Raw genomic sequence first — 13,676 nt, 5'->3', positions numbered from 1 at the left:
ATAGTTCAGGTCAACTCGGACAACACCACAAGCCTTGGCTTACATAAGAAAGCAGGGGGGACACACTCTTTCTCCCTGTACGAAACAGCGAAGGACTTGCTGTTGTGGTCTCAGGCAAGGAAGATCGTTCTCCTCACCAGGTTCGTACAGGGAGAAAGGAATGTCAGAGCCGATCTCCTGAGCAGGAGGAATCAAGTGCTCCCCTCGGAGTGGGACACTGCACTCAGAAGTTTGCCAGGACCTGTGGGAGGTTATGGGGCAGACCTCATATCGACCTTTTTGCGACAGCAAAGAACAAGAGAATAGACCTCTACTGCTCCCCGATCTCGGACCCAGGAGCAGTGTCAGTCGATGCTTTCCTTCTAGACTGGAGAGGTCTGGACGTCTATGCTTTTCCTCCATTCAAGATTCTGAGTCAAACACTCAGAAAGTTTGCGGCCTCGGAAGCGACAAGGATGACGCTGGTAGCTCCATTCTGGCCGGCCCAAGATTGGTTCACAGAGGTACTGGAATGGCTGGTGGACTTTCCAAGAGCTCTTCCACAAAGAGTAGATCTGCTCAGACAACCCCACTTCGACAGGTATCACAAAAACCTCCCCGCTCTCAATCTGACTGGCTTTCGACTGTCAAAAGTCTTGTCAGAGCGAAGGGGTTTTCAGCTAAGGCAGCGAAGGCTATCGCCTCAGCTAGAAGGCCCTCTACCCTTAGGGTCTACCAGTCGAAGTGGGGCGTCTTTCGCCGTTGGTGCAGAAACCAGAAGCTTTCCTCTTCCAGTACCTCTGTGACCCAAATTGCAGATTTCCTGGTTTTTCTCAGGGAAAAATGCGGTCATGCAGTTTCGACCATCAAAGGATATCGGAGCATGTTAGCAGCTGTGTTTAGGCACAGGAACTTAGATATCTCCAACAACAAAGATCTACATGATCTGCTAAGATCTTTCGAAACTTGCAAGAAACCCTCGTCTCAAAATTCCGAGCTGGAACCCGGATGTGGTTCTTCGTTTCCTGAGGTCCTCGAAGTTCGAACCTCCCCAGTCATCTTCTTTCAAGGATCTTACGAAGAAGGCTCTGTTTCTTTGGCTTTAGCATCTGCCAAGAGAGTTAGTGAGCTTCATGCTCTAGAAGGAAGGGTAGGTTTCAAAGGAGATTCCGTGATTTGTTCCTTCCTTCCTTCTTTTCTAGCTAAGAACGAGAACCCCTCAAATCCTTGGCCAAGGAGTTTTTGAGGTTCCAGGCTTAGCTCCCCTGGTAGGGGAAGAGCCGGAAAGAACTCTTTGCCCTGTGAGGACTTTAAGATACTACTTCCAGCGGAAGAAGTCTCTTAAGGGCATTAAGGACAGACTTTGGTGCTCTGTAAAGGATCCCAGTAGACCATTGTCTAAAAATGCTTTGTCCTTCTTTATTAGAAGCCTCGTGAAGGAAGCACATTTGGCTTGCGGTGAGGATCAGTTCAAGCTTTTGAAAGTCAAGGCTCACGAGGTAAGAGCCATTGCTACGGTCCTTGGCTCTTTCAACAAGAATATGTCACTCCAGAATCTGATGAAAGCAACATTCTGGAGATGCAATTCAGTATTCGCGAGAACACTACCTTAGAGACGTCAAGATTACTTACGATAAGTGCTTCGCGTTAGGCCCGTATGTATCGGCGGATTCGGTGCTGGGGCAGGGAGCTGAAGCATATCCTTTGTAAATTTTTTCCCCTATTGTTTGTATTGTGTTTTTATGGTTGTTTGAAAGAGGATGCGGGTAGGCATCTCTTTCTATTCGTATTGCTAACATTAGAATGGTTAGGTGATCTGTTTGTGCTAGAGCTCCCTGCATTGGTAGTGGTCAGGCTCTGTCATTTAAGAGGGCGAATCCCCATTGACATGATCCGACTTGGATTCTACTGAGTAAGTGGATATCAAATCCCTTCGGTAGACCCAAAGAGTCTTTTCAGCTGTAGGTCACGCCCTCGCTGTAGCTCTTCAGGCTTTGCAGACTAATAGACAGTAACTATGAAGTCTTCAGCCTTATCAGGTAAGAACCAAGGTTTGTTAGTATCCTACAACAGATGTTGTTTCCCCTTTTTCCTTGTTAGCTCTGTCTTTTTCCCTCCACCAAGGGTGTCAATCAGCTAAGTATATATCTGGCAGGAAAGTTCATGTACAAAAATGATATTGTTATTTTACAATAAAGTTTTGTACATACTTACCTGGCAGATATATACGATTGATGGCCCTCCAGCCTCCCCTCAGGAGACAGGTGGAAGAAAAATTATGACTGGAAAGGGGGATTGGTTCATACACCTGCCACCCAGCGGCGGGTGGGGTAGATCACCTGACCTACCTGTCGCATTTGCCGCGAGTTTTGAATTCTGTCGTGACGTCAGAGACGTAAGCTAAGTATATATCTGCCAGGTAAGTATGTACAAAACTTTATTGTAAAATAACAATATCCTTTTCTTCTCTCCATTTCCTCTGTTTTTACCTTGAGTATTGTACATACTCGCTTCCTCTTTAATAATGAATTTTACTGGTTTCCATATTCATGCATTTGGTAGTCCTTCTAAATTTTATCTTATTGGCTTCATCTTCAGCCATGTTCAGTCATATGCACTCGATTTTGAAATGCTTTCTAGTACTGCAGTTAGTTTTGATTTTGAGAGCATATCTCTTGAGAATAGCATACCCTCAAGTCAGTTATAATGTCCTCTAAATTTAAGTTGTTTCATCTCAAACTTATTTCTAGTATAGGTACTTTTATATTTGATGTTTGAATGCTTCAGGTTTTTGCTTAAAGAAAAAAAAAAGTGGGGTAGACTTGTGTATAAGCTTATGGATCCCTAGATCCTCAATAGCTAACTACTTCCTATTTTGTGTTTGTGGTACTGTACAAGCTCACTGAATTCTTCAGATCTTTGCTGATTTCCAGGAATTTGCAGGTTTACCTTTAGATTTCAAGAATTTAAGTCATGATTCATTATGGCATTTATTCTTATTTTGGCAGTGCCTATGATAGGCACATTAATGGTAACACTTGCCTTGTACATACCATATTCTGTGCCCACATGAAAAGTGAATTGACTAACTACTTGGGACCTGGGATTCATTAACATATGTACAGAGCAACTGACACTTCTTTTGTGTTTAATAAAAAAGGCTCAAGTATTTTTTATTAAATGGGAACTACTTATAAGGAATGGGCATTTATAAAAAAAGATATTTTGTTTTTAAAAATGTGTATACTGCTGTTTTTTAATGTAGTTTTGCATGTTCCTTTAAACAGCTGTATTGCAGAGTCAGTATTTTAATATCCTGGTAATTGTGAATTGTTCTTGTAGATTCATTTGGATAATATTGTGAGATAGTATTTACTTGGTTTTATAGGGAAGGTACGTAGAGCTGGAAGAAATGGGGGTCCAAAGAAGCCAGCTGGTCCACCCTCCAAGTCAGGAGCTCGGGCTAAGACAAAGAAACCAATTCCTCTGGTAAGTTTTATGTACATTAATTTTGACTGAAAAATAAATTTATTATGATATTGTTATCATAACTACTTAAGTCTCTCTCTCTCTCTCTCTCTCTCTCTCTCTCTCTCTCTCTCTCTCTCTCTCTCTCTCTCTCTCTCTCTCTCTCTCTCTCTCTCATGATAAACCATGTAAATGCATTTTATGTTCATATGACTCAAAGTAAAATATTTGAACATTTTTTTCTTTACTCCAAGGACATCTTGGAAAATACACCGTTGCCGCCTATAGAAAATCGCAAGTGCCCTGTTGAAGGTTGTGACTCGACTGGTCATCTTGGAGGGTTATATGAGAAGCATTTTTCAGTGGAAGCATGTCCGGTTTTCCATAATTTATCGAAAGACGAATCCAAGGTAATTATTATACAGTATCATTTCAGCATAGTATTGTACATGTATTTTTAAGCCACAGGAATGTTTTATAAAGCTATGTAATGAGACATTTGTTCTGACGGGGATACAAACCTACACCTTCAAGGCTGTTACTCGCTAAACAAAACAAAAAATGCTATTGAGAAGGCTTGCTAATGAACATTACTACATCAGGATACCTTCAAGTGCATTCATTTCTATGTTGCTTTAGCAAGGCCTTTCCCCTTCCAGCTCTGGGTTTTTCAAGTAGCCTGGTGTGTGTTTTTTTTTTATCATGTTCTTTGTGTGGCTTTGTGTTTTGTGTGCCATTTTCTATGTTTGCAGTGTGTAGACCACATGCATGCCCCTCTGTTTGTGAGATGGTTATTCCAGGAAGTGAAGCATGACCTGCGTAGGTGTATGGGTATGGATAAACCTTGCACCAAATTCATGTCTCCTGTGGTGGAATATTCACATTCTGTGTTTATTTCCTGTTGGAGTTTCTCAAATCAAGATCAGTGAGTGTAGATAAACACTTCCAGCTAAATTCAAAGTTATGAGTGTGAACAGAATTATGGTTTATTTATAAAGTACATATAAACAAGTTGATAAAGCTTTATTCTAGTTATATGTATAATATTACTGTACTTGGAATTACAGCCTATGCTACCTGGTTGAATGTTTAACCTACCTACAGCTGTAGTTATAACTGACTGAGATATATAGAAATCTGGTTAAAAACTTTGAGCCAAATGACCATTCTAAAAGTACTGTTCTTTTACATTACAGATTAATATTGATTATATATACACAGTGCAAGGTAGAAAACCAATCATTATTCAAATAACAGGGTATGGAGGGTGTCAGGTAATGTTTATAGCAGCACATCAATTGGATCATAAGGATTACTTTTACCCTGTAATTATTCTTGATTCTACATCAGATGTCTTGAGCACCATTTGCCTGAATTGTCATGTGGTCTAGGTCTTCATGCGTGGCCTTTTTCCATGATTTTCTGGGCTTGCAGATTTGAATTACCTGCTCGTGATTTCACTGGAGAACTTTAGAAGGATTTTGTTCATTGCATAGGCTGAGCTATCCGCAATTTTTATTCTTTTATTTTTTTCTTCTTTTTTCTTGTCAGGCTGTGTATGGAGTGTAACTGTATGTGTTGGTTCACCATCACTGTTTATTTGCAAGATGTCACACACAATAATGTCATTGTCAGAGTAGGTCATGTGAAATGATTTAGACATATGTCATAGCTTATTGCATCTTCAGCCTTCATTTAGGTGACCATCACTAACCAGGTAGTCCGCATCTTGCTGTGGGATAAGATTCCTTTTCATGTGTAAATGCCCAACTCACACATTGGTGATTGAAGACCGCGCACATCATAACAGCAGAAAATTTACTGATTATGACGCCGTTACAAAGCAATTACGATCAAGTCGCCAACAATCGCCATGAATTGTAACTGCGTCACCAAGTGATGGCGGATGCGCAACACCAACCAACACATACGCAGTCAAGTCACGATAAGTCATTCATCACCATGTCATTGCACAAGACAGTTCCGCAGTGGTCAAGTGGGTTGCGTACTCGCCTTTCAATCTGGTAGCCTGAGTTCGCTTCCCACTGCTGCTAGTGAGGAACCAGTGGAATTTATTTCTGGTGATTAGAAATTCATTTCTCGATATAATGTGGTTCGGATCCCACAATAAGCCGTAGGTCCCGTTGCTAAAAAACCAATTGGTTCCCTAGCCACGTAAATGAAAATCCAATCCTTCGGGCTAGCCCTAGGAGCGCTGTTAATCAGTTCAGGGGTCTGGTTAAACTTAAGATATACTTATCATTGCACAAGACGTAACACAGGCGCAATGGTGTTGCCATTTGTTGTACTTGGATTGAGCAAATCGTAACACAATTGCTCATAAATACCACATCTCTGTACTCTCTTTCTCATTTGTAATATGATGCTCCATTACTCATGGCTATGAATCGAGGTCCTAGTGCATGATGTTAAGCCTAAAATCCATATTCCATTCCATTTGGCTAGGAAGTTCAGCATTTTGTACTCTTAGTTCCTGAGAACCTCCTCATTCACTTTATAAGTCTTTTGTTTATTTTGTTAACAAAATTGAAGTTCTTATATTATGTGTACATCAAACATTTTTGCCCTTTTTATCAGTAGGATACTTTATTATTAATTATTTTTTACCTTACCAATGTCTACCCTACTACCATAAAGCATTCTCCTCCTTCTGTTCATTATTCTTCTCACATGTTGAACAATAAAATACCCATAATCCCTGAAACAGAAGTCTTTAAAATGTTTTGTCATTGCTAGATCAACCGCAAGCTCAGGGAAGACGACAACATTGAGAGAAAAAGGCCAGGCTTCTCATTGGAAATAAATCTCCAAGAAATGGACCTAATTCTGAACAAAGAAATTATTGCAATAAGGTGAGCAAATCAGCAAATGTAGGATAAATGGCTTTTGGCCTTTAGATAATTTAAAATGTACAGTACATATTATTTTAAAACTGGTGGTGGATGTGGTTGGTAATGAGGAAGGTATGCCTTCCTAAGTTTATAAAATTGTTGGTGATCGTTATTAATACGCCAAATATTTTTCTTATAAAATCTTGTTTTTTCTGAGCCCAACCTTACTGTATTTTGGAGTTGAAGATGGGGATTTAGAAAAACAGTAAATTTCAAGCAAATGATATAGTATGTACAGTGTATTCTTTTTTATCTTTGCTTTTTGATAATAAATTGCTAAATCCTTGCATTCATTTTCAGATAAGAGACTCAAGGGACAAGTTGAGTGAACCTCGGCCTGGGGAAGATGAGATGGCTGACAGAGATCGCCAGCCATCTCTTCGAGGCTACACCCCAGAGTGGGATCTTCAGTTGTTCATTGAAGCTCAGTCAGCTGCTAGTGAAAAAATTGTAAGTTTTGATATAACATTATGGCTTACAAGTAACTTGGAACAACTCTTGTTTTATGAGTTGTTCACAGCAGTAACAAAGTTTGCTTTTACCAAGTATTTATAGGGGATTTAGAATTCTGAAATGGTATTTATGGGACAAAAGAATGGTCAGTCGTTTTATGGAAAATAATCACCCAGTAAGGGCCATTATTCCTTGTGTACTGTGCTTTCCTCTTCATGCTTCACGTTGCCAGTTAAGTGAATTAAAATTCTGTGTGTATTGTTAGACATAATATCCACCTTTTGTAGTATTATTCTGTTTTCAAACAGAATGAATGGCTCACTCTGTGAGAGTTGATACAAACTATCTCTAGTAGAATAGGGCACTCCCATATTGTTTAATACATATACATATTACACTGTTTACTCAGAAAAAGGTGCATTTATTGTGAAAACAATTTTTTTAGAAGATATTTACATTGTTTAAAATATTTCAGTTCTAGCAATAGAAATGTGTAATATTTTGAGAGTAGGTATGGGAATTTTGAAGTTGAATGTCAATGTAATTCAACAGGAAGACGACCTGCGAGGACTACCCGATACCAAAGGAATCCGTTACATTGAAATGGGCCGTTATGAAATGGAAGCCTGGTATCAGTCTCAGTATCCTGATGATTATAATCAGCAACCAAAAATTTATATATGCGAGTTTTGTTTGAAGTACATGAGATCAAAAACGATACTACAGAGACATGCAGCAAAGTGTGTATGGAAGCATCCTCCTGGAGATGAAATATATAGGTAAAGTATGAATGGATGCTGTAGTATGGTGGTATTAGTAGTGTTATGATGATAACTGTCATTTAAAGTAGTTTAACGACTGTGCTAAAATAACAGATCTTGTGGGATAACACTGAAAGCGTTGTTTCTTAATTGAATTGAAGGACTGATTCTGGCATTGTTTCTGAGTTCTTCTAGTTTTAGATGTCTCTGTTTACAGCTGTGGTAAAATATCCATAAATAAAGGCCATGTCATGTAAGTTAGTTTAACCACAGTGCTAAAATAACAAATCTCATGGGATTAAAGTGAAAGCTTTGTTTCTGTACAACGCTCCTTAATGATTTTGTCTTTGTTTCTGTGTTTTTATAGTTTTAGAGGATCTGTTTACAGCAGTTTGAAATATTAGTAAATATTGACTTTTAAAAGAGACCCATCCATCAAAATGTGCATCAATTCGCTGTGGTGAATTTCCCCTGACAGTTTCTGAAGTCTTAAAGGTGACAGAAGAATAACAGGAAATTAACCACCATTTGACAGTATAGTTGACCCCCAGGATCCGCAAATACTTAACATCCTTCTAAAAACACTTATAACTTCCTATTTTCATACATTCAACTTCCCTGTCAGATATATACTTAGCTATAGACTCCGTCGTCCATAGCTAAGTATATATCTGCCAGGTAAGTTTGTATAAAACTTTATTGTATCATAACAATATCATTTTGATAGTTCAATCACCAAAACCCCTCTTAAAAACACTTATACCCGAGTATCTTGATTGTTTTACCGCAAAAAATTCATTTGGTCACAAAAATTATATGATACTACAGCAGTTTGTGAATATTTCACTATGAAAAACTCCATGAGTAGGCAAATTTTTCATGAATAATGTGGATATACAATCCACAGAAAAATCCGCGAATAGGTGAAGCTGTGAACCCGGGACTGCAAATAGGCAGGGGTCTAGGGTACGTAGTACATGCTCACCTGTGATCTATTGGTGTAGAGAAAAACAGCTTTATTCATTGTGTTCTGCATTTAATAAGATTTTTATAATATTATATGTAGTAATGCTCTATTTATTGTGGTTCTGTATATGGTTGTGATTATGCTGTTGCAAACTAATTTTGGTAAGTAACACCTCAACTTTTAGACTTATGTACTTATCAGCTGCTGTTGTGCAAGCATTGTAGATTGATACATTTATAGGTCTATCACTTGAACTGAATGTTAAGCGTAAAGTTCTGGTTATTTTATGTTAGGAATTATGTGGAATTGCAGTTAGCTGTAATATAGCTAGAAAATATTCCAGTGCAGGCTATAGAAATAGTGTCTTTATTAATTAACAGACTTTCTTACTAAATGTTTGTTAAATTAAGGTGCTACTCTGTACATTATAAAAATGGCTTTGGGAGTTTGGTAAAATTCAGGGTTGTCATGTCTCAGTTGCTGCAGAGTGCATTGCATAGAGGGTGCTACCTTCTATCACTCCATCACCAGTTAGGTTTTTTGCCAACTGAGGTGGATGATATAGAGAGGTCTGTTGCCTTTAGAAGGAATGTTATGATGCCAGCTATCTGAGCAGAGACCTGAAAATGTCACATAATTTTCAGAGCTCTGCTTAAGGGTTGTTACTCACAAGGGATTAGGTTTAGTATAATGATTTGGACTTATGGCTGTAACTGGAAATTTTATCTCAGCAGATGTTATACATTTCTTCCTTCTCATCAGTTTTATTTATTAATTCATCCTTGGTACATAGTCTTCAGGGTAGAAAGTTAGGACTACTATTCACTTTAATGGTTATTTGTTTTTTATGTTGTATTAAGTGCTAAGGGTTCAAAACCATTACTTCTCACTCAAGTTTTACAAGATACTTGGTTGTCGACATTTACAATCCTCAATGGCACTATGGACCCTATCTTACTGTGGGCTTGGGGATCATTTTTCTCGTGTCCTCCCACCTGAATAGCAGTTCAGCCGCTAGTTATGGTTGCTGTTTGCCATGACGTAATTGCAATTTTATCAATTTTTTACTTATTTAATGTATGACACTTACCTGGGCAGGTATATATATAGCTATATTCTCTGTCCACCTGGCAGAAATTTTCAAAACTCGCGCAAACGCTAGTAACCTATTAGTAGTTCAGGCACCACCACCCCGTTACCGTGGCGCTAGCGCTAGGGAACCGTTCCCAATTGGGCCAGATTTTTTCTCTGCAGCCGAACCGGCAACATTGTTGGTGGTTTTCCCTGCTAGGATTTTCATTCTCGTTGCTGACTTTTCATGGATTTTTGTATTGTACTCGGAAACGTTAGCTTGGCATTCGCTTTGGATTGTTCTTTAAAGATGTCTGATACTGGAAGTATGTTTGTTAGTTTGTGTAAAAGAGGGTGTAAGGTAAGGTTGCCGAAAGCTTCGGTCGATCCTCATACTATTTGTAAGAAGTGTAAGAGAATGGTGTGTACTTGGGAGAATAGGCGTGTTTTGAATGTGAGAATTTATCAGAGAAGAAATGGAAGACATATTTATGAATATGTTGAAAGGCTTGAGAAAGATCGTGGTAAAGGAGATCTGTTTCTCGTAGTGAGAAGTCGAATTCTTCTAGCAAAAGGAGTGAATGTATTTCCCTCTCCAGCTCCTTCTAACGTAGAATTGGTAGTTCCTTCTCCCCAGGTATCTCCTGCGCCCGCTGCTGTATCGGAGGAGGCGAACGATACACAGATTGTGAAAGGTGTTCGCTGCCCCTTGCGTCCATGGCACCAGATACGCCGACTTACGGATAAAGTTAGTGCTTTTGATGTCAGTGAAAGTGTAGTGGAGGGGGCGTCTGATCGTCTCTCTCGTGCTCCTAGACCTAGACCTCTGGTCAAGCTCCCAGACCCAAGGGAGAAGGCATTGTCGACAGTCGAAGGGAGGCGAGAGAGGTTTTTGTCGCGGTCAGGCGTCCCTTCGAAACAGTCCTGTTTCAAGTTCCCAGTTCTGTTTGCAGTTCGCCGCAGAAAAGGCGTAACTGGGAAGTGTGCGTCCTCGGATGGGTTTCGACTTCTGAGCGGGACGTCGGTATTCAAGTTTTGTCCTCGCCCCCTCAAGAGGACTTTCAGGACCTCGACCGCTCTCAAGAGACATGCTCAAGATCGTGAGGCTTGGAGTAGTCCTGAGGTTTTGTCCTCCTCGGAAGACGCACGCAGTTCCGATCAAGAGGAAGAGGATCTTTCGTGCTAAAGACGACTTAGTACGGCCTTCTCGTCCTTGGATTTCGATGAGAGACTCTCCTCCATCTTCTTGTTTGTCTTCCCCTCGTCTCTCTCCGTCGGGTAGAGTACAAGATCGCTCTCCGTTACGTCGCAGTCCTGCTCGTAATCCTCCTCCTTCGTCCTCTGCCATTCAGGAAGATAGTACGAGGGGTTTCTTAAGGGAAATGCAGTCTAAGCTGGCAGTTCTTGTGAAGTCTTGGGATGCTCCTGTGCAGGCATCTTCGAGGCGGAAGGACGATTTCCTTCCCGTTAAGTCTTCTAAGAAGGAAGACAAGGGCGCGTTCGCCGAGGACGCAGGACGCACTGGCGCTACGAGGACGGGCGATCGCTTGGTTATTCAGGACTCAGAACGCAGGAAGAAGAAAATGGTTTCGGAAGAAACAGGACGCAAACGTCAGGATTCGGGATCAATTGTGGACGCAAGACGCAGGCGGCAGGAAGCAGATGTGTCTACGATGGACGCAGGACGCAGGCGGCAGGACATCGATAGGCGTCAGGACGCCGATTCTTCGTTAGCCGCAGGACGCAGGCGGCAGGACGTTATTCCGTCAGCGAAGTGTCAACACGACAGTGATCTGCAAGACATTTCTTCAGCAGAAGAGGATTTGGATGTAGTTGAGGAAAAGAATACGGAACCTTCTTCAGATTACAAGATTCTGACTTCACGTCTTCTTTCTATTTTTGAAGGGGAATTCAAACCAACAGCTCCTTTTATCTCCCTTATCGCAGTTTTCCATTTTCCAAGACTAGGACTCCAAAGAAGTCCTCTTTCCTTAAGATGACTCTATCAATTTCTGCGAAGAAGGCCCTTCAACGTGTGAATGACTGGATGAAGGATAAGAAAGAAGCGGGGAAATACTCTTTCGCTTTTCCACCAGCTAAGTTAGCATCGAAGTCAGGAGTATGGTACGCCACTGGAGAAAGTCTAGGCCTGGGAGTACCTGCCTCCTCCCAGGGGGACTTCTCCAGTATAGTAGACAGCTCACGCAGACAGGCGTTACAGTCTGCTAAGGTCTGGTGGACTTCGTCCGAGTTTGACCATCTTTTTAAAGGGATTTTTAGGACTTTCGAAGTCTTCAATTTCCTAGATTGGTCTTTGGGAGCACTGGCGAACTCCCTAGAAGAAGAAGATTCGCAGGATATGGAAGCAGCTAAGAGCATTATGTCCTGCATGGACAAGGCTCTGAGAGACGGAACGAATGAACTGGCTTCTTTGTTCACAGCAGGAGTACTAAAGAAGAGATCGCTGTTGTGTTCTTTCGCTTCAAAAGGGGTTTCAAACTCTCAGAAGAAATCGGAGTTGCTGTTCTCTCCCCTTTCGAAACAGCTGTTTCTTCAGAGGTGATTAGGGATATAGCTCTTCTCCCTTTCTCAGAAGGCCACTCAAGATCTTCTCTCGTCTTCAGTTAAGAAGTTCTTACCATCCAAGTTGGTTAAGAAAACTCCAAAGGAAACTAGGCCTTCGCAACAGCCCTTTCGAGGCAGAACATTCGCTCGACCCGCCTTTAGGGGTAAGAGAGTACCCGCTAAAAGAGGAGCCAAGACCACCTCTAAACAATGAGATATCAGTCCTCCAGACGACAGTGGGAGCCAGACTTCAAGGTTTTTTGGGAAGTTTGGCAGAACATGAAGGCAGATCCCTGGGCTGTCAACGTAGCTCGGGAAGGGTACAAGATTCCTTTTCTTGAAGAGACCTCCTCTCGCAACATCTCCGAGAGCCCTCGGGGCAAATTACAACGATTTAGTGAAGAAAGCAGCTCTGTGGGAGCAAGTAGCTTCCATGCTAGAGAAAGGAGCCATAGAGCCTGTTCTGGATCACGAATCTCCGGGATTTTACAACCGTTGTTCCTGGTTGCAAAGTCCTCGGGAGGTTGGAGGCCAGTTCTGGATGTAAGTCAACTGAATCTTTTCGTAGAAAAGACCAAGTTCACTATGGAGACGAACGATTCAGTACTGGCAGCGGTACGTCCAGGGGACTGGATGGTGACCCTGGACTTACAAGACGCATACTTTCATATTCCGATTCATCCAGGAAGCAGGAAGTATTTAAGGTTTGTGATTCAGGACAGGGTCTTTCAGTTCAAAGCCCTGTGTCTTCGGCCTTTGCACAGCCCCCCAAGTGTTCACGAGGATGATGTCCAATGTGGCGAGATGGTTTGCACTTAAGAGGGATCAGAAGTGTCTTTTTATCTGGACGACTGGTTTATAAGATCCAATCAAGAAGTCAATGTCTGGAGGACTTGAATCAAACATTGAACTTAGCAAAAGACCTAGGTCTTGTGGTAAAACATGGGAAAGTCTCAATTGAATCCCCAACAACAGATAGTTTATTTGGGGATTCAGATATCGTCAGTGACTTTTCGGGCTTTTCCGTCCCCCGAAAGGCAAGCCTATGCCATTCGGAAGGTGCAGGACTTTCTAAAGAAAGACCGATGCTCAGCAAGAGAGTGGATGAGTCTACTGGGCACACTCTCTTCGCTAGAGAGGTTTCATTTCTTTAGGAAGACTGCACATGAGACCTCTACAGTTTTTCCTGAAGGATTCATGGCCAAGAAAATTGCAACCGGATTCCTTCCGTTTCTAATTCCCTGCCGAAGTGAAGGAGGAATTAAAGTGGTGGCTAACTCCAGGCAGGTTAGCAAGAGGGATGTCGCTTCAGCAGAAGAGCCCAGACCTCATCTTGTATTCCGACGCGTCGGACGCGGGTTGAGCGACATTAGGCCCTCAAGAGGTGTCGGGACTTTGGAGCAAGGAAGAACAAGTTGGCACATAAACAGGAAGGAACTGATGGCAATTTTCTTGGCCTTGAAGCACTTCAGAGAGTTGATTCGAGACAAGACAGTGCAG

General features: G+C 41.5%; 1 protein-coding gene across 1 annotated transcript in view; it reads left to right on the top strand.

The window, feature by feature from the left end:
* Positions 1-13,676, top strand: part of LOC135215204 (histone acetyltransferase KAT7-like) — a 53,208-nt gene that overhangs the window by 9,139 nt on the left and 30,393 nt on the right. The window contains 6 exon segments of the mRNA XM_064249697.1: positions 3,368-3,468; positions 3,702-3,857; positions 6,205-6,241; positions 6,244-6,320; positions 6,660-6,809; positions 7,365-7,591. Coding sequence (XP_064105767.1) covers positions 3,368-3,468; positions 3,702-3,857; positions 6,205-6,241; positions 6,244-6,320; positions 6,660-6,809; positions 7,365-7,591 — 748 coding nt within the window.

The sequence above is a fragment of the Macrobrachium nipponense genome, chromosome 5 (assembly GCF_015104395.2).
Source record: "Macrobrachium nipponense isolate FS-2020 chromosome 5, ASM1510439v2, whole genome shotgun sequence".
NCBI classification, from domain to species: Eukaryota; Metazoa; Arthropoda; class Malacostraca; order Decapoda; family Palaemonidae; genus Macrobrachium; species Macrobrachium nipponense.
This window is presented reverse-complemented; position numbering and strand designations above follow the sequence as displayed.